Genomic DNA, 25782 nt, shown 5'->3' on the forward strand with positions numbered 1-25782 from the left:
AATGGAATAAGCTAATGCTAGTCCTCTGAATCTCCACCCATATATCTTTTTTTTTTTTTCAATAATTCAAATAAAAGTAATTATGATTGATGACAAAATGGCACCTCAGTCTAATTATCGGGCTACCAATCAATGAGGACACCGTGAACACAGTGTGCACACATAGTGATTGTGTAGATAGGAGCCATCAGGTATGTTGGAATATGTTAACTGGAATTCAGAGGGCTACTGGTTTAGTAGGACAAAATGATAAGGTTTACAACATGCTGTAGTTTGCACATGTCAAAGAATAATATATATGTTTGGCAAACAAGCAAAACAAAAATTGTTTATTTGCATCCGTGCATGTTTCGCATTTATGTTGCACTTTTCAAATCACAATCAAAGAATTTAACTCATCTCTCAATGTGGAGAAAGCATTCTGCCAATGTCAGATGACATTCATGTATCTTCAGACTGGCAAAAAATGTAACTGTAGGAAAAGTACAGGTGTAAATAATAAAGTAAATGATGTCTGAATTCCATTTAGCTGCTTCAGTCTCAGGGTCCTGGTGTTGTACGTGTTGGCTTACTGTCACACCATCATAACTTACCTGACTGCACTTGAATAGAGCAGAGCTTTTTTAATGTTATTATTGACACACCTGTGCTTTTCTTACACGTCAAATGGCTGTTGCCAAAACAACATTGTCCTTTCAGTTTGAGGGGATTTTTCTCCTTTAATAGTCATAGTAGTCGTTCAGAAGTCTAATAATGTCAAATGTAGCAGGTAAACAGGTTTTGTGTATTTGATCTGGAATGCTCTGTAAATAAAGGGAGGGGGCCTTGTCACTGTCTTCTTCTTAAATAGAAATGTAGTGCGCACGTGCACACAGCACTTTCAGTGCACCTCTCTGTGGGTGTGTTAACAGTGTATGTGTGTGTGTGAGTGTGTGTGTGTAGTGATGGTGGGTGTAGCAGAATATGTAATCCAGCCGCTATTTCAACATTCCAGGAATACCTCCCACAGCTCAATCCCTGCCTCCACCAGGAGTTGGCTGAGGTCCTCCCCCCTCTGTGCGCACACACACACACACACAAACACAGGACTCCCATCATGGAAACATACAGTAAATCTTACCATAGCCATGTCTTCTATACCACTAACTCACAGTGAAGTCATAACATCCCAGTATTTTTCATCATGATAGAAATTGATCTCTGAAAGTGAGTTTGAACAGAAAGATGTGGGGGAAAATTACATGAGTAAGTATAAAGAGTGGGATAAGTAGACAGTGATGTGAGGGACTTCCCCCCCAGTGAACATCACTTAGAGGGAAAGTATGAATAATATTGGACTTAAAAGCATCTGCCTCCAAGTAGTTCCTGTAAACTGCAGTTCTACTAAAATTACAGCCAAAGCTTATCACATTTCCCAGAATCATTTCACATTACTAATAATGGCAATAATTTGTTTTGCAAATGCTCTGTTTGTTTTGAACAGAATAGAAACTGAATGCAGAGACTGTTGATACAGATAAACCTTCTGTTTTACATTTGTGCAGGTCTGATTTAACACTATATATCAAGCTAAAGCAACATACAGTGTGTCTGACTTTTCACTATCCAGACCTCTTAAGGGCAATTCAGCCAAAAGAGTTACCTATTTACCTATTTTCAATGAAAGAGTGACCCTGTACATTAATATCTCTCAAAAATATAATTGAATAAACAGCAGGACTGAAAGTAAAGTCGTACCACCATCTAGAACTTCCATGCTGTGCGCACAGTTCCCAGTGTAAATGTGAGTACACGGTTTCAAGAAACCAAAACACAAGTGACCCAGCACTCCACCCCAGAGGTTAAAAAAAAAGAGAAATGAGAAGTGATATGAGAAGAGTTTGTGTGTGTGTGTGTGTGTGTGTGTGTGTGTGTGTGTCTAGCAGCAGTTGGGGTTCAGATCTGTCCTCCAGCTCATCTCTGGGAAACAAAGCCACAGTTTGTTTCACGCTTTACTCACAAACCCTGAGCATGTGGTCTCACATGTTCACACACGGCTTCTTTCGTCTGCCTTTTCTAAGAGTAAAATCATCACAGTAATGATGGTGTGACTATAATTTATGACATTTTGTTTTCCTCTGTGAAACTGCCTCTTTTCACAGAGACTGCCATATCATCTGTAAATGTCTTGTTGGATGTGGGCTGCCTTTGTTAATTCTGTCCATCCGTTTTCCCTCTTCCTTTCATTCATTCTCTCTCTTTAACACACACACACACACACACACACACACACACACACACACACACACTCATATACTCATATACACCCACGCACAGGAAAACAGACCGGGTGGGGGTGGATGATGAGGGGTGAAGGAAGGACGACGACGACAACGCGCACAAACACACACACACACACACACACACACACACACGATCCTCTGTGATACAGCAACATTGTGGCTCCTCCCACGGCGGTGCTCACGTCCAATTTCGAACATCACACCACTGCTGTAGCACCGCCCTCCTGTCAGCCTCTTGTAGAAAATGGTCAGATGTGACTCGGACCCCGTAACATTTGACCGGTAACTTGCCTTTTACGCACAGCCGCGGCGTGACTCTGCTGCCTGCCCTGTCCGTCTGAACCAGATCCATCCTTTTTTCTTCAGGCGCAGACCCTCGCCCTCTCCACCACACCTGCGCTCATACCTGACCGGCTTTTACTTTAGCTGACAAATAAGGAGGAGCGGGACATGTTTGGGATGTGGAGGAGACTCGGAGCCGGGCTGTCCGCATGTTGGTGTTTGCTGATGCTGATTCATTGTTTGTCTCAAGCAGGTAAGAAATATGATTTCCTGGCAAGTTCCTTTCGTAGCACACACACATACAGAGATGCTCTAGTATTTTGAAGGCTGCGAGGGTGAAGCTCTACATAAGCACATCAAGCTTTTCCTGTGTGTCATGAAAATTCATAGTTTGTTTTTGCATTCATTTGTTTTGCTCTTCGTATGTTACCAATTTAAATGTTTCCATGAGGCTGCTGCGCCGAGTATGATGTGTGATCCTGGAGAGTTGCTTTGAGAATTGGTTCACGCTGAACTTTATTTTAAACTCTCCTCTAAGTTCAAGACCTGTGGTAACTACAACTTCAGCTGATATAACTGATAATCAAATATTATCTGTGATAACAACACTGTGTAGTTTACAATTGCGCCCATATATGAATGGAATTCACGCACCGCGCTTTGATTGGTTCGTTTCGTTCTAAAGTGCAACCGAACAGCCAATCGCGTTCGCCGTGTCGCCGGCGGGTTTCAAGTTTCAGACGGGAGAAATACTCGCTGAAACAGGGCGGTTGTCAACGGGAAAGGGTGCGGCTACAACACCAGCGTTTTTGCATCCTCCCTGTAGCATGCTGCCGGAGTCAGTGGGAGGCAGGAAAACCAGCATTTCTTGTGTAGTTGCACAAGCTTATCCACATATAAAACGCGCGCGCGTGTTTGTGTGTGTGTGTGTGTGTGTGATTACCCCCTCCCCCTTGTCAACTTATCCACTGGACAGTAGCCCTAATACCACAAATGCAGTAGCCCATCACGTCATGCAAGAGGAAATAGCTCCCAAGGATTTTACTTATATGGGCAAGATGAATTATGAACATATTGTGTGTGCTATTGCACATCCAAAGGTCCCAACCCCCCCCTTAAAAGATACCACACATCTGATATAATACACAAGAAGAAAGGAAGATGAAAGGTTGGGGAAGAGAGAGATAAAAGAGACAGAAAACCATATAAAACAGGCAGAGCCAAAGTGCTGTGCCCACAAATTAGCCATTCATTTTCAGACATAAAAACACAACTGGGGAAGGAGTGAACCTAATGCCCCTTAAGGCAAACAATGTGCTGAGAATTAACCCAGCTGCAGCCCCATTCTGCCAACTGCCCCAGTAATCCCCATGTAATCTCAACTCTCCTCTAGGAGCTTTTCCGATTAAAACTTGAGTTTATTTCTTCCCAGTTCATGGCGCTCACTTCCAGTCATCAGGCCTACCTTGTGTGTGTGTGTGTGTGTGTTAGAGAGGAAATATTTACGTGTGCTTTTTCTCTCTCTTTGTTTGAAGGTCTGGCTCTGGTTTGTTTAAGGTATTCACTTTGTGTTTAGCATACTCCTGAAATGAGGCATAGCCATGCACTGTCGTAAAGAGGAGTAAAAAAACAACAGCCCTGTGCTTTTTTTCCTGCATTGGAAACTGAACGTTTAGACTGTGATGACTCACAAGACAAACACTGTGGAGTTTCACCTGTCAGTCATTTGGAAATACCTCTGCAGCATCACTCACATATTTGTATCCATCACTGAATTCATCATAGTCCCTTTACTGTAGGCAGTCAACATAGACCTGTGGGGGAAAGATAATGGCATCAACTGAAAGCCACACAGGAAATGTGCAGCAGTTTGATTCGTCTGCAGATGGAAACCTCATTATCAAGTCTGACATTTGAAGTCTTGCACTAACTGTCTAGGCCCAAAGGCTTTACGAAGATTGTTAAATAGGCTCTTGGCGTGTGGGAATCAAACTTAATTTGGCAACATTACTGTACTACAGTATTAATTTGTTATGTGGTGATTACTGAAGCAGAACAAACCCAGATCCAAAGAAGAAGTCAGTGCTGTTGGTCCTTGTGATGCACATGCATCCTAGTTATTTATTAACTGCTGGGTTTATGTTTGAGTCAATAAACACACCTCCCGAAGTGAAGTGGGGTGTGCGTATTGCATGCATGTGCCATAAAAAAGACAGGAATGCATTGTTAGTGAACAAGGTCACATGTTGGCCACAAAGGACGATTGTTGTCATGCAGCGTTGTGATGACGACTCGTCTAACTTCTTGTGAATATCATTCATTTGTCCATTTTCTGCTGTCAAACAGGTTTCACTTTTCATACATTTTGAACTGAATCTTAGGAGTGCGATGTGTGGTTGAGCTAGAGCTCGAATGGCCTTACATGGTTGTGATATGGCTTTGCAGTTTCCTGACTGTCAGCTGTGGGGATAAATAGCATCTGAAAGATGCAGGTTTTCTGCAGAAACGCAAAGAGACAGTGTTCAGAAAGGTCTGATTACCTGCCGTTTGTGGTCCATCTGCAGGTTTAAATTATCAGTTTCAAATAGGATTTTCTTTAATTGAATACATATGATTGTGGATCAGGTGACCGTATTCAACCTCCAAAATATCTGTACAAACCAAAAATGTGTTTTGCTAAATGGGTTACTAAGTAACGTATTTATTTATGCTCGTTTCCAATGAAAATTAAGTAGATCTAGATATTTGGGACGTTACCATACTTGAAAAGAAAGATAACTAGAGCAAATAGCAAATAACTCTCCCTCAACAGCCAACCTAAACTACACTTTTCTTCACAGAAAAGACTGTAAAGAATTCATAGGAACTGTATTCTTGGGAGCCTTGTGACACATATGTGGAAGCAGCGGGGAAGATTAGCAGTGGAAAATGAAAACATTGGCCCAGTATAGTTTATAGTTTCAACCCTCAGAGACGGGGTCGGGAGTTTGAGGGTCAGGAAGTGCCAACATTTGACCTACTTTTCCATCCTCCTCCGTCGAGTGTAATAAATGGACGGATGGATTCTTAAGAAGGTAGAATGAGTAAGTGAGTGAGTTGCAGGGAAAGTCTTTTAAATTTCGTTGTTAACTCGTATAGCATATCTTCAGGAACAGCTGGACCGTGCTTTGGAAACTCTATTCCTGGAAACCCTGCTGGCTGCACGCCTGGCCTCCCCGCCATGTGTGTTCGTGGTTTTCCCTGTAAGCATGGGTGTAGGGGTTTATGCAGGAAGAGCTTTTCAAGATCAGCAAAGGTTTTACACACACCCTAAACAGTGAAACCCAGTGCTGACTAGCTCTTTTTGAAAAGACATGAAAAGATGAGAAATTCTCACTTCTCTTTTTTTGCTTTCACATTTTCAAAGAGAGAGGGAGGTAACTCATAGAAGCAAGCCCAGTATTGAGAAAGCATCCTCTCCTTATTGTACAATCACCTGATACATCATCACTTTGTTGTAATCAGTCAGACCTGCATTGTCCCTTTTTTGACTGTCACAGCTTATTGACACACTGAAGCTGACAGACTTCCTTGTGTTTAGAGTCTCCGCCTCTGTGTGCCGGTCACTGTGGTGATGCTGTAATGAGGAATGCCACTCTGTGACCAATCAGCAACTGGTGGTGTGATTGTTCAACTCCTCCCATACTATTGTCTTAAAGTGATAGTCTGACATGTCCCTGGCCTTCAGGTCACAGGAGTTACTGGCAGGTGACTGGCAGGATGACATGATGTTGCTGTGTTAGTTTCACTCGCTCCTTGATGTCGATGTCCTTGGGTTCGTTGAAGTGTGATTGTCTTGAGGGCAAGACCTTAGAGCCCAAAATAAACCAAAGGTCAATTTAAGGTTGCGCAACTTCAAACTCAGACTAAGTAGTGAAGCTGTTGTCACCTGCATGACAAATAGAGGTGTGCCAGTCTTGTTCCATAACTTAAATGTGTCACACCAGTGAGTAACAGAGGTGTGTGGTTTGGTTAAACTTTAAGCTTAAGCTTTTCATTCCAGTATCATTAATAGTTGCCAACCCTGAGTATACATAACAAGTAAGATAAAAATTGAAAGCACATAATAAAACATGATAAAGGAGATAATAAACAAAATAAACATTTATTGAACCTTGGCCAAGTCGAGTTTTCTGAAGCTGCATCATTAGATGAAATAGACATTTTTATATATCTGTTTAAAAAATATTCTTTAAGTTATCTTTTATTTTTCAATCTCTCTTTTATTTATATCTTATTATACCTTTACTTTCTTAAAATATGGACGTAGCTGTCTGAAAGTAATGTGAAATGAATTGAAGTTTTGTTGATTTGTGGTTGTGGGTATGTGTGTGTCACTGGAGGAAATAAAGAAATTCAGGGCAATAATTTCTTGTTCCCGCAAAGGGAGGGCCTCCTCTGTCCAAATACTTTACATTAATGTCCTGTTACTTCATATCTTGTTCCAACACGAGTAAGGGAACCACACAGTGTTGTTATCTTCATTTGGTAATTCCTCTGAGTTAAGCAAAGAGTAAAAGGTGTGGTTTTCACACTGTCACTTATCTGAATTTCAGTGGCCTCCGATTTTTTTTGTCCTTTGTGTAATTTCCAGTGAAATATTAACCTCATAGGATATTTGTTTTTGGTTTTTTTTGTGTGTGTGTGTGTTGACACAAGCTCACGTTACTATAGGGTGCTCACAGGCAGAGACATGTAAATTCAGCAGTAAATGCTGATAAAGTCAGTGTTTGTGATGTTGAATGTAAATGAAGGTGTTAGTTTGTTCTGGTGTCACAGTGAATGAACTCTATGCTTTTTAATCATTCACAGACGCAGCATTCACATGCAGCTCCACTCAGTTTAGGTGTGGAAGTGGGAGGTGTATCACCCGCAGATGGATCTGTGATGGAACCGACGACTGTGGCGATGGATCTGATGAACTGCCTGCAACCTGTGGTATGTTATCATATCACTGAGGACCTATGACTGTGATCCTATTTGTAAATAAAAATAAAAATGTAACATATATTTTATACAAAATGTCAAAAAATAGAAAAAAACACCCCCTTTAACATCGCCATATTTCTTGTTTTATCCAATCAACAGCTCAAAAAAAAGATATTTATTCTATTACGATATATGACAAAGAAAAGCATATATATAATAATAACAATTCTAATGTTCTAACTAAAATAAGGTTAATCATCAGCAGCAATTACAACAGTGAATCAGAAACACATTAATAAAGCTACTGTAGAACAGTAGCTTCCGGAGGTAAATGATTATTCAGTTTGACATTGTAGTCACAAGTTTTATCTCTCTCTGTTAAAACATGAAAGAACTTGAGTCATGTTTCCTGTTTCTGTTCTCAGCAACCAAGACCTGTCTGGAGTCAGAGTTCAACTGTGGCCTTCCCTTGAATCAGTGTATTCCAGGAAGCTGGCATTGTGATGGCAAAGCTGACTGCAGCAACGGGGCTGATGAGAGAAACTGCAGTATGTTTTACGCCAGAATGATTCATTCACCTTATCAGCAACAATTAATGATAATTAGAAGACATACAAGGTTACAAGAAGATGTAACTGCCTCATTTTACCTGTGGCAGTGTTTTACCTGATGTCCTGTTAATATATGTAAATCTGGTATTTAGAAAAAGAAAAAGAAAAAAAGTAAACAGTAAGTCACATGATCTCCTCTTGTCTCCTACTCTTGCCCCACCACAGCGGCCAAACAGTGCAAAACTGGAGAATTTCGTTGTGCCAATGGCCAGTGTATATCCAGGTCCTTTGTCTGCGATGAAGACAACGACTGCTCAGACGGCTCGGATGAGGCCTCCTGCCCCAAACGCACCTGCAGCTCTGCGTCCTTCCAGTGCAACAACTCGGTGTGCGTGCCGGCCCTGTGGCGCTGCGACGGAGACGAGGACTGCGCCGACGGGTCTGACGAGTGGCCGCAGAACTGCGCAGAACAGAAGCCGGACAAGACGATGAAGCGCTGCGAAGCCAACGAGTTTCAGTGTGCCAGTGGGGAGTGTATTCATGCCAGCTGGAGGTGTGACGGAGGCTTTGAATGCCGTGATAGATCAGACGAGTTCAACTGCAGTGAGTTGGCTTTCTTGGAGCTTTATATATTCGTAGTTCTTTCTCATTCCCTCCATCTTCTCTTCTGCAAACCTGTTTCCCTCTGATGAATCATATTCAGAGTTCTTTTTATAGAAAACTGAGCCTAACAGACGTAGCCTATTCATGCTTGAGCATACATTATATTATCTTCTCTTCGAAGGCCACCTGCACACTGTCAGTATCATCAATAGTGACACAAGATCCACAATAAATCACATCAGCAATGATTTTCTTCTCATTCTATGTCATTCTGTTCTTCTTTCCATTACTCTCTGTCATCTCTCACTCCCTCTCTGTCTCTTTTTCACCCATTTGTCTTCTTTTTGTAGGTCGTCCTACTTGTCGTCCAGATGAGTTCCAGTGTAATGACGGCACCTGTATCCATGGCAGCCACCAGTGTGACAAAGTGGCTGACTGTAGGGACTCCAGTGATGAGATTGGCTGCCACATAGGTGACTCTCTAGCCTATTTTTAAACACACACACACACACACACACACACACACACACACACACACATACACACACTTGTATACTGAAGCTAATATTTTCTTTCTCAAGGCCCATAGACAAGTCTTAAGGTCTTTGAACAGCAGTTCCATCTCATTAGATTACAGTTAAATTCATACTCCCCTGTTCTCCTCCACAGAAAATGTATGCGAAGGCCCAACCAAGTTCAAATGTGGCAGTGGGGAGTGTATCAGCATGGAGAGGGTGTGTGACAAAAGCAAAGACTGCAGGGATGGGTCAGATGAACCTTCCAATGAGTGTGGTAAGTGAAGTCTTATTTAACCATCCACCCAGTAGCCAAAAATCATCAGACTAGGAAGTGTATTAGAGTTTGGGTATACGTATACGTTCGGTGTCCACTGCTGCTCAGAGTAGAACCACATCACAGCCTGGAAAATATGATTGGAGCAGCTAGCCAAGCAGGCCTACTGGCCTAGATAGTTTGTGGTTTGAATGAGTGTGTTCATCATCAGTTTGAGCTTCCATTAGGAAAATGGTTGCCATGACTACCATTTGAAAGCTCCGTGTATCTGCGTCTCCACAGGGACCAACGAGTGTTTGACCGGAAATGGCGGCTGCTCCCATCAGTGCAATGATCTGAAGGTTGGCTACAACTGTTCCTGCCCTGCTGGATACAGCCTGCAGACGGACAAGAAAACCTGCAAAGGTGAGAGGAGGGATTTAGTCTATTTAAGAAGTAGGCAGTGACTCTGCTTTGAGTCATGGACATATATTTTAAGAAACAGAGTATTAGAGACTTGTCTTTGTAATAAAAGATCCCACTTTGCCAACTGCTACTGTGACTCTGACTTTTCCTCTCAACTTTGTGCTCCTCTACCTGCAGACATTGACGAATGTGTTGAACCAGACACTTGCAGTCAGATCTGCATCAACCTGCCCGGCACCTACAAGTGTGAGTGCAGGAATGGCTACCAGATCGATCCTGCGACCAAGACATGCAAGGCTCAATCAGGTAATGTTTGAAAGAAGGCCTGTTCCTACACAATACTAAGTCCTAAAAGGAAATTTACAGATGGCATGACCTCTTCAGATTTGTAGTCCTGTCTGAAAGCTCTTCTATTCTGTGTCCTCCAGGCATTGTACCCACCCTATACTTCACCAACAGACACGAGGTGAGGAAGATGACGGTGGACCGCTACGAGTACGTTGCTCAGATCCAACAGCTGAAAAACGTAGTGGCCCTGGACATAGACATGCCAAACAAGATCATTTTCTGGTCTGACCTGTCTCAGAAGAAAATCTACAGGTTAGAAAGACACTGAAACTAAAACATGAACATCTCATTTAAGTAAGCTCTTACCCCTGGGCTTGTTATGCACCAGATATCCTATATCTGTAACTCTAGCAAATCTCTCAACCCTCGTCTCTTTCCCAACAGCTCCAACCTCGACATGGCCGGTAATTCCACTCACCTCACTGTAGTAATTGGCAGCGGGATTGAGGCCCCAGAGGGTATTGCGGTGGACTGGATCCATGGCAACATCTACTGGACTGACAGCATTTTGAAGACCATCTCCGTGGCATCAACAGACGGCAGCAAGAGGAAGACCCTCATCACAGAAAACCTGGACAAGCCAAGAGCCATTACAGTGGACCCAGTAAATAAGTAAGTGAGATATTCAAATGTATATCTCAACTTAGATGACTCCAGCAGTCTGTGATTCCAGTTTTTAATGAACTGTTATGTGTCCACTTTAGCTTTATGTACTGGACAGACTGGGGTGATCAGGCTAAGATAGAGAAGAGTGGTTTGAACGGAGCAGATCGCGTCGCCTTGGTGACAGACAACATCATGTGGCCCAATGGCATCACCCTTGGTAAACAGAACTTTATGAGTGCATTTAAGAGAAACCTGTGAATTTCAATGCACACTGTATGGTGAATGCACAGCCATGATAATCAGTCAAATCTTTATGTATTTTCATGCTCTCTCTGGACAGACATGGTCAACCAGCGTCTGTACTGGGTCGACTCCAAGATGCACACACTCTCCAGCATTGATGTGAATGGAGGGACGCGACACAGTCTCATTTTCAGTGAGGAATACCTCTCCCACCCTCTCTCTCTGACTGTCTTTGAGGTTAGTGGTGAAGTAAATTTATTCCCAGTCACTGAAGGTTAAAGGTGTTTTGGGTTGTGTTTTCACAAAAATGTCTGGGCTGCTTAGAATTAATCATTTTCATCTGAATCATTAAGAAAATCATAATGGGAACTATGATCTACTTCAAAGGAAAATCTGAACCATCCTCAACTTAAAAATGAAATGTTTCTTTGCTGGTTTTTGCAACAACACACTGTCACGCAGTTTCAGTAAAACATACGTAATCCAGTTTTCCAGAGCTTTGAATGCCGTGTATGCACTTTATTCTCTATAAATTTGGATCAGTGGTACTAAGTCTTAATCAGTCTTGATAATTAATCCATTTGTGTTTGAGAAAACGTCAGCAAATAATTACAGAATTACTCAAGTTGTGTTATTTTCCCTCCAAACAGGAGAAAGTGTTTTGGACAGACATGAGCAATAGTGCTGTTTTCAGTGCCAACCGTCTGACGGGAAAGAACATCACCAAGCTGGCGGAGAACCTGGTCCAGCCAGAGGACATTGTACTGTACCACAACCTCAAGCAGCCCAACGGTACAGAAACATCACTAGATCTGGGGAATCATCACAACAAACAAGAAGAAACTTGTAATGTTTTCTAATGCTTTTCGTACCCACTCCTGTGTTGTAGGTACAAACTGGTGCAGAGAGAGTAACCGTATGAATGGAGGTTGTGAGTTTCTGTGCCTCCCTGCCCCTCTGATCAACCAGCGCTCTCCTAAATACACCTGCGCCTGTCCTGACAACATGACCATGGGACCCGACATGAGGAAGTGTGTGACAGGTACATATCCCCTGCCCATGGCACTACAAACTGAACTGAAAACTAACGTAGAATCACTGTAGTAACACTTACATTTTTCTTTCCCACTCCCGCCCATAGCTCCCACCAAGCCTGCTACAACCAGGCAGCCTGTCCCTACTACTACGGCTACAACTACAACTACAACTACAACTACAATGACCACCAGAGCTACTGAAAAACTTACATCTACCTCAGCATCGATGCAGACCACACAGAGCACACAGCAGCCTGCCGCCACTGCTCAAGGTATAGAAACTATTACTTTCTGTGACTAATGAAATGATCAATGACAGGCTTTGAGTTAAAGTTCCACTGTGAGTGATCTCTTACTTATAATAAATCACATGTCAGCATTTTGTAAACCAACACTATATTCACTTTCTTGCCAAGAGTTGAGTATGAGAAGATCAGTGCTACTCTCATGTCTGTGCAATAAATATTGAGCTATAATTTGATATAATATAATATATAATTTGAGAATTTATATAAATAACGAAATTGTAATAGAATAACATAAAGAAACTGTTGTCTTCTGTATTTTTCAGGCAACAAACTGGCAGCCCTGCCTGCAGAAGCCCCTCCATCCCACCCTATGGCTCTCTACATTGTGCTGCCAATAAGTAAGTTCCACATTTCAGCTCTTCACGGCTCTCTGTCAAACACTCGCTCTGTCGCACATGCAGTCTAAATGACCTTCAACTCTTTTCCCGCTCTGCAGTGGCCATGGCCCTGCTGGTCTTTGGAGCTGTGTTGCTGTGGAGACACTGGCATCTGAAGAACACCAACACCATCCACTTCGACAATCCAGTGTACCAGAAGACCACAGAGGACGAGGTACACATCTGCAGGAACAGCTCTGACGGCTACGTTTACCCTCAGGTATCTTCATTTTGATGCCACCTCATCATCTATCATTAGATGTTGTCTGATGTTGTCTATAGGATCTATTGTAGCAGCTTTGCTTATTCCGTGTTACTGTTTTTCCCACAGAGGCAAATGCTGTGCATGGACGACATGGATGTTGCATGACCCAAAGATGAAGAAGACACTAGCTTTATTTGACGTGATGTTTTTTCTGATGTGAACTTGAAGCAACAAAGGCCATTTTTATTTCTACTGCTGCTGCCTAACAGACCCCCCACCCTCCCTTCCCCAGTGACCTCATTTTGTGGCTTATGTTTCTGACCTCAGCACTGTGCCGTCCAAGACTGAAGAAAGTACTGAAAAAAAAGAGAGGAAGGAAAAAAAAAGATCTTTGAATCTTTTGCATGAGAAAATGGAGCATAAGTACAGGAATCCATTTAGTCAGACCACAAAATGGTTTCAAAATGAAGGACTAATGCATGGCTTCAGAAGATGACGTTCTTGATCATTGAGCCTTGACCCTTTTGAAGCCAGGTGAAAGTTGTGAAGGTGCAGATGCATTCTTTTTTTACCACCAACACACCGCCTCAGTACGTTGATTACCTAAATACTCATGAATCACAATCTTTGTTCAGCGTGTTTAACTTGAAAAGCCTGACCTTTACTGTCTTAACACTCATGTGTGCCTTCCATCCACACTCTGGTAGTTAAGTGAAGTTTGTTGGATGTACATAGAGTGAATGCCTTACTGACCCCACTACTGTCCAAACCGGTTTCTGTGGCAGGGTAGTTAATGCCATAGTGCTTTAACCCCAGGCAGTGATGGCCTCCATTACGATATGTTGTGGCCTTCTCTTTTCCTGTATACAGCTTTGCACATTTTGTTGGTTCCCATATCAGAGGCATCTGTCTACTGTCACCTATTATAGACTTTCTTAAAAGTGTCTTTCCTCTTCTTTTATTTTTTTTTAATCTTTATTGACCAATCTGATGAATCAAGCGATGAATCTGAGTGTGAGGAGTCACTGGTGGTTTATATATAATGGTTTATATTGTAAATGGAAAAGCTGCTGAGTTCTCTGAAGTCAACCAAAATGAAGGAAATGTTCTGTTTTTTTTAAAGCAAAGAGAAAAAAGATAGTTAAAGTAAAAAATGATTGTACTGGTGAATTTCTTGTAAATAATTTCTGTAAATATTTTGTAAAACACTCTAAGTTCACTCTGGTGTTGCCTCTTTAGATTTGTAAATTTTAATCAAGAAATATTGTAAATATGAATGAGATTCTTTTATTTATTTAAGGAAATATATGAGGAAAGGTTTTTGGTTGCTGTCATCTGGCTGTAAATACAGAACATACTATATAAACCACACTGAATTGTTTTTGTTCCTGCTAGGCCAGTTTAACCTTTACATTGTGCATCTGTTATTTAACTTATGTTCACCTGCTCAGTTTTGTCTGTACGACATCTTGTATGAGTCACTGCTGCGTAGTGCTTATCATTTTCAACTGTGCACGATATGTTACAGAAAAACACTGAAGAAACTCTCTCTGTTCCTTACATAGTTTTTTTCTCAGTGTTGAATCAGATAATTTATTTTGCTTCTGCCTTTCCGTTACTAAATAGAGTCTACAAAGAACAATGTTCTCCATCACAGTAAATTAAGATAAGATTTATTATGCACAACAGCCTGCACATTGCTTTGTTCATTTTAGGTTTTGTTGGTCTGTTTTTTAATAAAATAAAATAAAAAAAAACATTTACCTGTCTCTCATGTTATGTTGGTCAGTTGTACTGCTAATGTATTAAAAAGGATATAAAGATAAGAATATAATACATAATGTACACATTTTTGTTGTATGGAATTGAGATTCAAGTTAAGTCTCATTCAATTCAATACTGATGATTAAATTATATTCGAACTTGAGCTACAAACTGGTTTTAGCTCTAAACGTTTTTACAGAGCTGTCCACTGACAAATTTAGTGGGTATGAAACCTGTGTATTTTAATGTTGCCTGGAAACCATGTTGTCATTACTCTCTGTCTGCAACACAATACTAACCTGTGCGCAGAGTGGATGAGTGCTTAAACTAATTGCCATGGGACTCTCGTCTTTCCTCTCTTCATTTGTCTAGAGAGATTTGGTATCGCATGATGGGGAGTTTTATGAGTTTGTCTCTAAGCCAATTTAAACAAATGTGGTTCCTGCCATTGTAAAGACGACCTGCTGGTTTTACCTTTTGGCTTTGTTTTCACAGAGAGCTACAGAGATTTCTTTTAAGCAGTTCATAGGGGAGTACCTAGAATGCCTCTTCTGTTTCTGCAAAAGGGAAAGATTTTTATACTAAACCATGAGTTAGTTTGTTTTCATTCTGGACTGAAAGTGACTTGGGTTTGGAAAAGATGTCACAAACAATTTTCTTTCTATGACTATTTTCTTAATCCCTGACTGCAGAGCATTTCATCATGTTTCTCCATCAGACAAAAATGTGTTCCTACAACATGGAGAATTCAACAGAAGTCATATTAAAAGGAGGGATAACGATTCATATGAGGGTGAAAGAGCGGTGCTGTTTGGCTTGACATGCCCATAAAAGCAAACAATCACCAAACATCCTCTCAGTAACCTAATAAACCTCCTCCATAATTCATGTCTAATAATGGTTCCTCTCTGTAAAATAAAAGCCCCAGCAGTGTTCTGTCTGCTACAGTGCATCAGAGAGCAGTGGGGGTGGTCACCAGGGAAGCAGTAGTGTAGCATTAGTAGGCACTGGGAAGTGATTTATCAACAAGATACAGGCCTCCAACAGAAAGAGGGGGCATATTTGTTTTAAATGTAGAGACAATATATAAATAATGAATGTAGGTGAGTGCATGTATGACTGACAGTCTAGAGGAACTGGATTTTCATGTCAGAGGTTATGATGTTACAGATGTTTCACCTGTTAGAGAATAAAAGCATTCTTTAAAGATTACAAGATGGCAGCAGAGATAACTGCTGGGGAAACAGTTTTTACGGTAACAAAGTATTTCGTTGACAACAATTTAAAATATTTATTTTTAATTCAAATCTCTCATGATGCACAGTTGGTTTTGAAAAGCTCCAGTTTAGAAATATAAAAAGGCCTGAATTACTGCTGAGCCTTGAGCCACAGAAACTACACAATACACAGTTATTAAGATATTCTCAAGCCTGTGTCTGTGTATGTGTGTGTGTGTGTGTGTGTGTGTTTGACGTCACAAACAGGCCCTGTTCGGGGACATGTTGCACTGCCATCAGCTTATTTAAGCTGTGGTATGTTGTCTGTCAGGAACTGGGATCCACATTCCAGCTTAGAGGGACTCCGCACCCAGCAGTGTCACATCTGATGAAGGCCAATTGTCATCTCATCTTTCTCATCATCAACTTTGTGCAACTACTTTACTTTAGATGAAAGGATAAAACAGTGATTTCAACCACAAATGGAGCTAAATGCATCCACAGTACAAATATACCTGTAACTGGAAATCGTACATTTCCATCATGTTGACACTTAGCTCTTCAAAACAAATTAGCCTGAGTATCATTGTGTCCTAATATGTTATACCCATGAGGCAATAGGCAGATACACCTGAGGCTCAGGTGACAAATGACACCTGTCCTCAGCTTTGCTCTCTGTCATCTGTATCCTCTCCTCACCTCACTATTTACATATGTTCTCTATCCTCCATTGGCCAGCTGGTACCCAAAGGGCGGAGTTCCATCTCACACCACTGACTCGTAAGCGAAGGGGCGTGTCCTTGAAAATTGACAGTGGAGGAGGAGCGCGAGGGGAAGAGGGTGGATGGAGGATAGATATTCCCCTGTCAGGTTACCAAACAGGACACCAACTGATGATAAGGTAACAACAATAGTGCGCTTGCTCTCTGCCTGACAACCCGAGGGCCAAACAAACTGAACCACAGCATCTGGGGCTGACAGGAGGCTGGAGGACGCAACTGTTACTTGCACTTTTATTTTAATAAACTGTAACCTGAGAAGGTTCTAATGCATCAGTGAAAGGTGGTGAGAGTCATGAGCATCTCTGTTGGGTGTGCTGTGTCAATGCCAAAACTAGCACTCACAGATTATCAAGGCGCGTATCACAGGAAGTCTCACTAATATCTCTTACACTCTGATCCACACCACACTGAGCTCAACTTCCCTGACCCTAACAGTATCTTTTCACTTTCAACAGCAGGGTCCATGAGAAGTTAGCACATGAATAGAGAATACATTTCATATCTGTCTCTCTCATGGCACCATGATGGACTGATTATTGTCTGAAGTTCACTTGAGTTTTGCCTCTCTGAAATAAAGCCTGTGACACTTGCCCAGAAGCCACAGTGGTGTCACCAATCATCAATTCAGGAAGAGCTGCATACACTGTGCTATTTAAACACTAATACCTATGGGTATTGCTATCACTATGGGTAAAAGCAATACACATGGGTAATAATAACAGCATCAATGATAACAGTGTCAATTAAGAATTGTTATTGCTAATAGTAATGATAATACAATCATATTTTTACAGTAGGGATATAGCAGAGGAAACTTCCTACCATTACAGTAGGTCAGATATAGTGAAATTCAGTTGTAGCTGCTGTTTTTTTTCCTCTTGTCTGACTGTGTAGTCTTTCCATATGTTTGTGTTGGACCCTGGCCACTATAGGGGGAAGCAGCTGGTGTCTGTATTTTTCATCTCCTGTATAATCCAGATCACATGAAGCAATGAGGGAAACTCAAACACGTAGTAAATGTAGTTGAAGGTGAGGGGTGTAAAGATGATGTTTGCATTAAAGAAAAATGCTCTTCCTGTACTCTCAGACTGATTGGACTGGGGGGGGGGTTGATGTTTAAACTCCAAATATTTGTAGATACCAACCTTGACTAGAAGAGGAACAACTGCTGACAAACTGGGAAGTGGGTAAAACTTTAATAACAAAGTGTCAAATATAGTGACTGAGTCAAACTGTGAACTGTTTTATATTATTCTTTGGCGAGATCTATATGAGTCTTACTATAGCTCATATCCTGTGTGAACACAACATGCCTAAGGTGCTATCTCATTTATAGCTCTGATGTGGTCTCAGTAGATCAACAGTGTCCAGATAAGGAGAACCAAACCTATATAGACAAAAGGAGTGGGATATTGGAAAAGACTGATCTCCATCTGGCCCTCAGACACATACATTCACACGTCACTGTTATGGCAGTGTGTTATTCTTAGTCACTGCCTTCCTACACACAGCAGATAAGAAGCAGACATGGGAATATGGATGGAGGCTGGGATCTGGGGCACAATACCACACAGAGAGGCCCAAAGGGAGGGGATGGTAATACATGGAGATCTTGTAGAGCAAGGTTTATGGATTAAGAAGTTTCCAGAAGCATGTGACCAGTAAGTGTTTCTACAACTCTAAGGCCAAAGGCTGCAGGTCACACTTTCAGATGCAGGTGGAGCAGAAGTGTATCTTTTGGAAAATAAAAGTCCTTTAAAAATACAAGTAGATGATCTTTCTTGTAAGTCAGTGTTATACTCCTACTCTATTTTAAAAACAATTATAGAATGATTCGTTTCATAATAAATCCATTTTCCCTGTTTCAGTGATCTACCATAAATGTAACTGTACTTTTAGTTCAGGCAGATTTGACATACATTTATATCCTAAATTATCTTAGATTACTTTGTACATTCACTGTGGATCAAGAGATGTTTGCTGGTTTTCACAAAGGTCCATTATGTTCCTGATAATATACATTAAAATGTTCTTTGTAGTAAAAAAAGAATATGCTCTTCCTGTAGCACTCTAATTTTGAGTTAGCACTGCACAACCACAAAAGAGTTTCCCTCTGAAACTGAGGTAATGATGCCTTAAGTCAAGGCCACCACATTACTGTTGTGCCTCAAGGACTGTTATAACTCTGACAGATAAGTTTACTTTACAAGGTCTTTGACAGGGTCCACAAATGATTTATTAACACAGACCGAGCACACAGAAGTGTAAAAAATTTTAATCACAAAATTCAAGCGAAGCCAGGGTGTAGACACAATACATTTTGACAACTTTTCTGATTGTGCCATAAAAAATAATAGAGATGTAGTTTTTGATTTCACTAACCAGAACAGAGAAAATGTTTGCTGACAGATATAAAATTTGATCATAAGCATGACAATATTTATCAAGCACAATTTGTCCCTATCATTCATGTTGTACTGAAAACAGACAAAACATTTTTTCAATTTAAGAGAAAATGCAAGATGATTTCTGGGAAAAACCAACATCAGTGGTAGAAGATGAACTCATATCCTTTATTTAAACCAAATGAATACACTCGAGAGAAAAAACTCGAGAAGAAAAAAAAACTCCATTACAATTAACCCTAACCCTCCTGCATTCAAAATCTTATGTAAAAGTACATATATATTATCAGCTAAATGTACTTAATGTAACAAAGTAGATAATATTTGGTCATATTATTATCAATATCACATTGATATATTGTTAATAGCAAGAAAGTTACATGTACATAAAATGTAAAATTAAATAAATGTGGTAAAAACATTTCATTTTGAAATGTAGTGAGGAGGAACTATAAAGAATCATAAAATGGAAATTTCCCTCAAAACAGTAGTAAAGAAGTACAATACTTCAAAACTGCAGTAAAGTGCGCTGACTAAGTAAATGTACTCTGTGTATTTCCAGCACTGATCAACACTGATCCAAAGGTCATGAAGTCAACACCGATCTGTTTGCCTGTAGCTCCCTCTAGCGGATAAATTGAGCAGCACGCCCTCCTCCTCCTCCTCTCTCCCCCCGGTGTGTGCTCAGGTGAGCTGGTGAATGTTTCACCTGCGCGAGATGACGTCACCACACCTTCAGGAAAAAGAAACGGTGGAGTCCATGACCACCTCAGGCTGATTGATCGCTCCAGTTCGGATGGCGAAGCTACATTAACGCCGGCGAAGACTCGAGTTGAACTTGAAGCTGAGTTTGTGTGCTGTGTAAACTCGCGTGTTGAGCTGGTGTGGTGGTGAACAAACACGATGTCTGCCTCCGCTATATTCGTGCTGGACCTGAAGGGGAAGGTAAGACCGACGCTACAGCTTATTGCAGACTATGATCATTACTTATCTGGGGGTTTATACGTCTTTGGATTAACACACAAGTCACACAACTCCACACTTATCCCTGTCTTTGGCTGTGTAGGTTGAGTTTTTAACTGTTGCTTTAACTGTTAAACATTAATAGCATTAGCGTCGTTAAAAATTAATAAAGAGCCTGCGACAGACTCATTCATTGGCCTTTTCTTCTTTACTTCCGGATAAATGTTGTCAGTGGAAACACAGTAATGCACACAGTTGTGTCGCAGCAACTGTGTGCATTACAGTCATGGCATTTGTATCATTAACTTTTTTTTGTTGTAGACAGTGCCTGACACAAAACATCCCCTTCTTTCCACACAGAAAATGTAACCTGACACACAAGTTAGTGTTACTGGGAGTGGAAGTATACATGGTATCAGATGTTGTGTGTATGTGTGATTACAGGGTGTGTGACTTGTACAGTAACACATGATGTGACAGCTCATTTGATCTACATGTGGCACGCTGCTGCTCTGTTGTCACTTGCAGTTAGATTGTTGCATCTTGAGCAGGTGTCAGGATTGACCTCTTTCGCATTTGTCTTATCTTATACATCTTCTCTTGCTGTATTGTAGGTCATTATTCTTAAAGAAAGTCCTGCAGACTTTCAGTTAGTGACAGAGCAACATTAGTGACTTCTATCCCAGAAATCGAGTGGCTGAATTCAAATGGCAATTGTATTTATGGTGACATTAAATGATTATTTTCATTATCCGTAAATCTGCCCAGTATTTTCCTAAATAACTGATTGAAGTAATTATAAGTAACTAATCATTTGGTGTATACAAACTCAGGAAATTTTGAAAAATAATTATTTCACTAATGCCTAATGTGCTTATTTTATTTGAGCAATGGCCCAAATATCAAAGATATTCAATTTACACGTAAAATGAAGAAAAGCAGCAAATCTATGCAATTGAATGAGGGAATTTTTCATTTAAAACTTCCTGCAATACTTGCTACTTGTTTCTTGTTGATCGTCTTATCAACTGTTGTAACAAAGCTTTAAAATGTCTCTGTCTCATCTGCTTCCATTAATCTTCTACTTCTCTGGCTTTGTATTTGGTAATCAGCGAGGTAACAATACATTTTACCTTAAATCAGAGTATGTCTCCTATATTGTGATTGATAATGACAGTAATAAAGACCACAGATAGTGTTTTTTGAGACATGCAGCAAAATTAAATGTTGTCCCATCCTTGTTGGTAACAGCTTTTCTTTTTGAGTTCCACTTCTTGTCCAACAGCAGGTCACGTGTCAGACTGTTTGGGTCATTTATTGTGTCAAAATGTTGTATTTACCACAGGCTGATAACCATGTGATGTTGTTCTTCCTGCTGCTCAGGTGTTGATTTGTCGGAACTACAAAGGCGATGTGGACATGGCGGAGATCGACCACTTCATGCCTTTGCTCATGCAGCATGAGGAGGAGGGGCTTATCTGTCCTGTAATGTCACATGGCAGTGTTCACTTCATGTGGATCAAACACAGCAACCTGTACCGTATCCTTGTGCTGCATGTTGCTAGTTACCGAGAGGCCGGACATGATGTGCATAGACATGTAATTAGTTTTTAACTGTGACATGTAGCCCACAGTTCAAACAGATTCAACACAGTTTCATTCATATGGCACATATTATGTCCTTCACTATAAATTATTGACAGTGGCTGTAATTTCAAGTTAAGGTTAAGACATATAAAAGTGATCAATTACAGTTGAACACTAACAAAACATGAATATGTAGAGTTTTCCTTGACCTGATCTTTCTGCAGTGGTGGCCACCACAAACAAGAACTCCAACGCCTCCCTTGTGTACTCATTTCTCTACAAACTAGTCGAGGTGAGTAGCACATGCAATGCATGTGACTAACCATTTAAATGTTTGTTGTACATCCAGTTTCCAAGAGTAGGTTTGCGTTGTGGTCGGTGAAAAGATGGCAGTCAAATGTAGTGATAATTCAAAATTTAAAAAACGGCAGTTACTCAGAGCCTCCTCAGATAAGGCTGATGTCTGTTGCCTGTATCGTGCAGGTGTTCACAGAGTACTTCAAAGAGCTGGAGGAGGAGAGCATCCAGGATAATTTTGTGGTCGTCTATGAGCTCCTGGATGAGCTGATGGATTTCGGATTCCCCCAGACTACAGACAGCAAGATCTTACAGGAGTGAGGACTCACTAAGACGCACATACAGACATAATAAACATGATGTATTTTGATAAGTGAGTGAGTGAGTGAGTGTGAATCACAGCAGGCCGTCTCTTCTCTTCTCATCTCATCTCATGCAGATACATTACTCAGGAAGGTGCCAAGCTCGAGGTGGCAAAGACCAAGGTGCCGACCACCGTCACCAACGCCGTCTCCTGGAGGTCAGAGGGCATCAAATACAAGAAGAACGAGGTCTTTATTGATGTCATTGAATCCATCAATGTACTGGTAAGATGGAATGTGGAGCTGTTTTAATGAGCTCTGTCAGGAAAGCATCTTATGAATCACTGACACAGAAACTGGAGCAGAAAGTTAATGTACTGGTGTGTGGCAATACTACTTTTATGTAATTTGGAGCTACTTGTGATATACTGAATCTGCCATAATAGAGTGAGTAGTGCAAGACTTTTCTGTATAGTAAGTATAGTGTATATCAGTATGTAACATCCTCTACAGTGCCTTATTGGTATCATTGTTTTCTTGCTTCTTTTATATCCCACCCATTAACTGTTTTAAAAATGTATACATGTGTTAGTGTAAGTAGCATTAGTGTCTTTATGTAACTTTATACTGTATTCTCTGATATATATTGAGCGTCATCTCTCTGACTGTTGTTTGGTTTAATTGACTAAATAAATCAGATTATAATGATTTATTCCGTTAAATAATGTTTTATCATGATTTATTGACCACTGTGTGATGTTTGTTTAGGTGAATGCCAACGGCAGTGTGATGAGCAGTGACATTGTGGGCAGCATCAAGCTAAAAACGATGCTGTCTGGGATGCCTGAGCTGCGCCTGGGCCTCAACGATCGAGTGCTTTTCGCCCTCACTGGACGTACGCAGTTAGCTCCTGCCTAACCACATCTGTCTATTACTCCAGTTATCTCAGAGGAGACGTTGCTAATCTGTCTACTTTAGTTATATTTAAATGAATCTCCTCTCACTGTGTTGTTGTGTTCAGGTGACAAGGGGAAGACAGTGGTGATGGAAGACGTGAAGTTCCACCAGTGCGTCCGCCTGTCACGTTTTGAGAGTGATCGTACAATCTCCTTCATCCCACCAGACGGGGAGTCTGAACTCATGTCCTATCGCATCAATACTCATGTTAGTTCAATCCAGCGCCAGGGATTCAAACTAAAATGTTTTTCAATTTTATCATATTTATGATTCATATGCTGCATGTGTTGAAAACCAGAATACTGTAAATGGAGCTGACACTGCTGGTGGAGCTACTGCCATGTTCTGTATGTTAGAAATAGCAGGGTATTGATATATAAAGAGATAGATAATCACATAAATAAGACTTTATTAATTCTCAGATGATCATGTCTGTTTGAATAAAATGAGTATTACAAACCAATAAAATACAGCCATTAGATTCAAAAGCTATATATTACAGTACTTTAGGTAATATATAGGGAGTTGTGAAGTGTATAAGATGCTATGTGAATATATGTGCAGATATAATGAGTCTAATAGTGCAACTCTGAAAGCCTCATTGAGCCTTATAATGGTGTACATGTAAACACATTAGAATTAAATTAACATGTATCCAGAATCATATGCATATGTAACTCAAAAAAACATATTCATAAAGTTTTAATTGTAAGATCATTTGAATGATAAATCACTATCCTTGATCTCTTCCAGGTCAAGCCTCTGATATGGATTGAATCAGTCATTGAGAAATTCTCTCACAGTAGAGTGGAAATCATGGTGAAGGTACTGACCAGCTGTATTTTTAGCTACACAGGCGCCACAGTTATGTGCATTTTGTGTCACTAACTGCTTTGGAAACCTCTATGAAAACTGTTAAAGCATGACAAGAACCAGGAAGAGAGCTAAAATTATTTCTGTCATGTCTTGTCTCTCCAGTTTTTGTTTACTTTTCTACCCAGTGATACCCTGAGGCAACAGCAAGGAGGAGCCTTTCACAAAATACCCTGCTATGTTGTGTTGTATTTTTAGGCAAAGGGCCAGTTTAAAAAACAGTCTGTGGCAAATAATGTGGAGGTGAGGGTCCCTGTCCCCAGTGATGCTGACTCACCCAAGTTCAAAACCAGCACAGGCAATGCCAAATATGTGCCTGAGAAGAACCTGGTGGTATGGACCATCAAGTCTTTCCCCGTAAGAAATTCACAACTCAATCTTTTATATACCATTTTGAGTTACATTACTGTCTCAAATGTATATTGAAGTTATGATCAGAGATTGAAATTTGTTTTGTATCAACTCTCTTTGTGTCTTTCTGTTTGCATGTCTGTGTATATCTCTGTATGTCTGTCTATATGTATTTGTCTATCCAGGGAGGAAAAGAGTTTCTAATGAGAGCTCATTTCGGTCTGCCCAGTGTGGAAAATGATGAGATGGAGGGCAAACCTCCCATTACTGTCAAATTTGAAATCCCATACTTCACAGTCTCAGGAATACAGGTATGTGTGCATAGATGTTAAGGTAAGCTTCTCCCTTAATGCCAAATAACCCAAGAGCAGCTTGCAAAACACACACATTGCAGGTTTACAGCATGTGGATAGTCAAGTCAGGCCCTGTAAGAACTGATGCGTATTCTAGGAAACTGGGTTTGATTTTATTTGATTAGATGATGCGCATTTATGTTTCTTGCCTCAACACGTTGTGTCTCTGTCTCACTCACTCTTTTTCCACCAGGTGCGGTATATGAAGATCATAGAAAAAAGTGGTTACCAGGCTTTGCCCTGGGTCCGCTACATTACACAGAGTGGAGGTACATTATTCATTTTTCATCAGACCTCAATGTAATGATACTATATACTACTAATTATAAGATGCTGTTTTTGGAACACAATGTACTTTTTAGGCAAATGGGGAGATAACAAAAGGATGTAGAAACTGGATCACATTTAACCCCACAGTAACGTTGTTCTCTTTTATTCAGATTACCAGCTGAGGACCAATGTGTAAAGCCTGAGGGATTACAACAGTGTATATTACTCACTTCAAGGACTTCCAGAGGAGCATCAGTGATCACTTTTAAACTGGACTGAAACAATGTCTTTAAAATTTCACCTGTTCTATGTAATGTCAGTGATCTTGTTATATGAAGTCTGTGTGCAACTTGATTTTTAATGTTTCTATTGTGGAACCACTGCAAATAATTTAAATGATTTATCAAATGATTCCCTTTAAACAATTTCTTATGAGTAACCTTGGTGTTTTGCTTGTACTCCTTTGTTTTTCTCATGAGTTTGCAACACCATATAAGGGCAGGTTTTATCCTCATTTTGTAGTAACGCATTGTGCAATCACAGTCACTAAATTCCGCCTAAAATTAAAAACTTACACCCGCCTTTTTTCTCCACTTGCCTCTGGAGAAATACAACCAAAGGTCAGAAATGTGAATGAACTGCCTTTGAAGACAT

The 25782-nt window shown here is 40.6% G+C and overlaps 2 protein-coding genes and 1 long non-coding RNA gene across 4 annotated transcripts in view; 2 read left to right on the plus strand and 1 right to left on the minus strand.

The window, feature by feature from the left end:
* LOC127142488 (uncharacterized) overlaps positions 1 to 25782 on the minus strand; it is a 293661-nt gene that overhangs the window by 176273 nt on the left and 91606 nt on the right. The gene's annotated exons all lie outside the window — the stretch shown is intronic.
* ldlrb (low density lipoprotein receptor b) lies at positions 2528 to 14776 on the plus strand. Its single transcript, XM_018665138.2, has 18 exons — positions 2528 to 2817; positions 7416 to 7541; positions 7958 to 8080; positions 8309 to 8686; positions 9037 to 9159; positions 9356 to 9478; positions 9761 to 9883; positions 10061 to 10189; positions 10312 to 10483; positions 10616 to 10843; positions 10936 to 11054; positions 11178 to 11317; positions 11731 to 11872; positions 11970 to 12122; positions 12222 to 12389; positions 12689 to 12763; positions 12862 to 13022; positions 13134 to 14776. The coding sequence occupies exons 1-18, from the start codon at positions 2733 to 2735 to the stop codon at positions 13170 to 13172; spliced, it is 2607 nt and encodes an 868-aa protein (XP_018520654.1). The 5' UTR covers positions 2528 to 2732; the 3' UTR covers positions 13173 to 14776.
* ap1m2 (adaptor related protein complex 1 subunit mu 2) lies at positions 19879 to 25567 on the plus strand. Its single transcript, XM_018665193.2, has 12 exons — positions 19879 to 20120; positions 21522 to 21678; positions 21950 to 22017; positions 22209 to 22339; positions 22462 to 22609; positions 23093 to 23219; positions 23346 to 23488; positions 24035 to 24106; positions 24353 to 24511; positions 24691 to 24816; positions 25052 to 25127; positions 25299 to 25567. The coding sequence occupies exons 1-12, from the start codon at positions 20079 to 20081 to the stop codon at positions 25322 to 25324; spliced, it is 1275 nt and encodes a 424-aa protein (XP_018520709.1). The 5' UTR covers positions 19879 to 20078; the 3' UTR covers positions 25325 to 25567.

This window comes from Lates calcarifer, linkage group LG5 (assembly GCF_001640805.2).
Source record: "Lates calcarifer isolate ASB-BC8 linkage group LG5, TLL_Latcal_v3, whole genome shotgun sequence".
NCBI classification, from domain to species: Eukaryota; Metazoa; Chordata; class Actinopteri; family Centropomidae; genus Lates; species Lates calcarifer.

Excerpts from the sequence above, each read along its gene's own strand:
- ldlrb (XM_018665138.2), top strand. The coding sequence starts at position 2,733 with ATGTTTGGGATGTGGAGGAGACTCGGAGCCGGGCTGTCCGCATGTTGG. Across the intron at positions 7,542-7,957 it reads TGAACTGCCTGCAACCTGTG|CAACCAAGACCTGTCTGGAG; the intron begins GTATGTTATCAT and ends TTCTGTTCTCAG. Across the intron at positions 11,055-11,177 it reads GCCCAATGGCATCACCCTTG|ACATGGTCAACCAGCGTCTG; the intron begins GTAAACAGAACT and ends CTCTCTGGACAG.
- ap1m2 (XM_018665193.2), top strand. The coding sequence starts at position 20,079 with ATGTCTGCCTCCGCTATATTCGTGCTGGACCTGAAGGGGAAG. Across the intron at positions 20,121-21,521 it reads TGCTGGACCTGAAGGGGAAG|GTGTTGATTTGTCGGAACTA; the intron begins GTAAGACCGACG and ends CCTGCTGCTCAG. Across the intron at positions 23,489-24,034 it reads CCTATCGCATCAATACTCAT|GTCAAGCCTCTGATATGGAT; the intron begins GTTAGTTCAATC and ends GATCTCTTCCAG.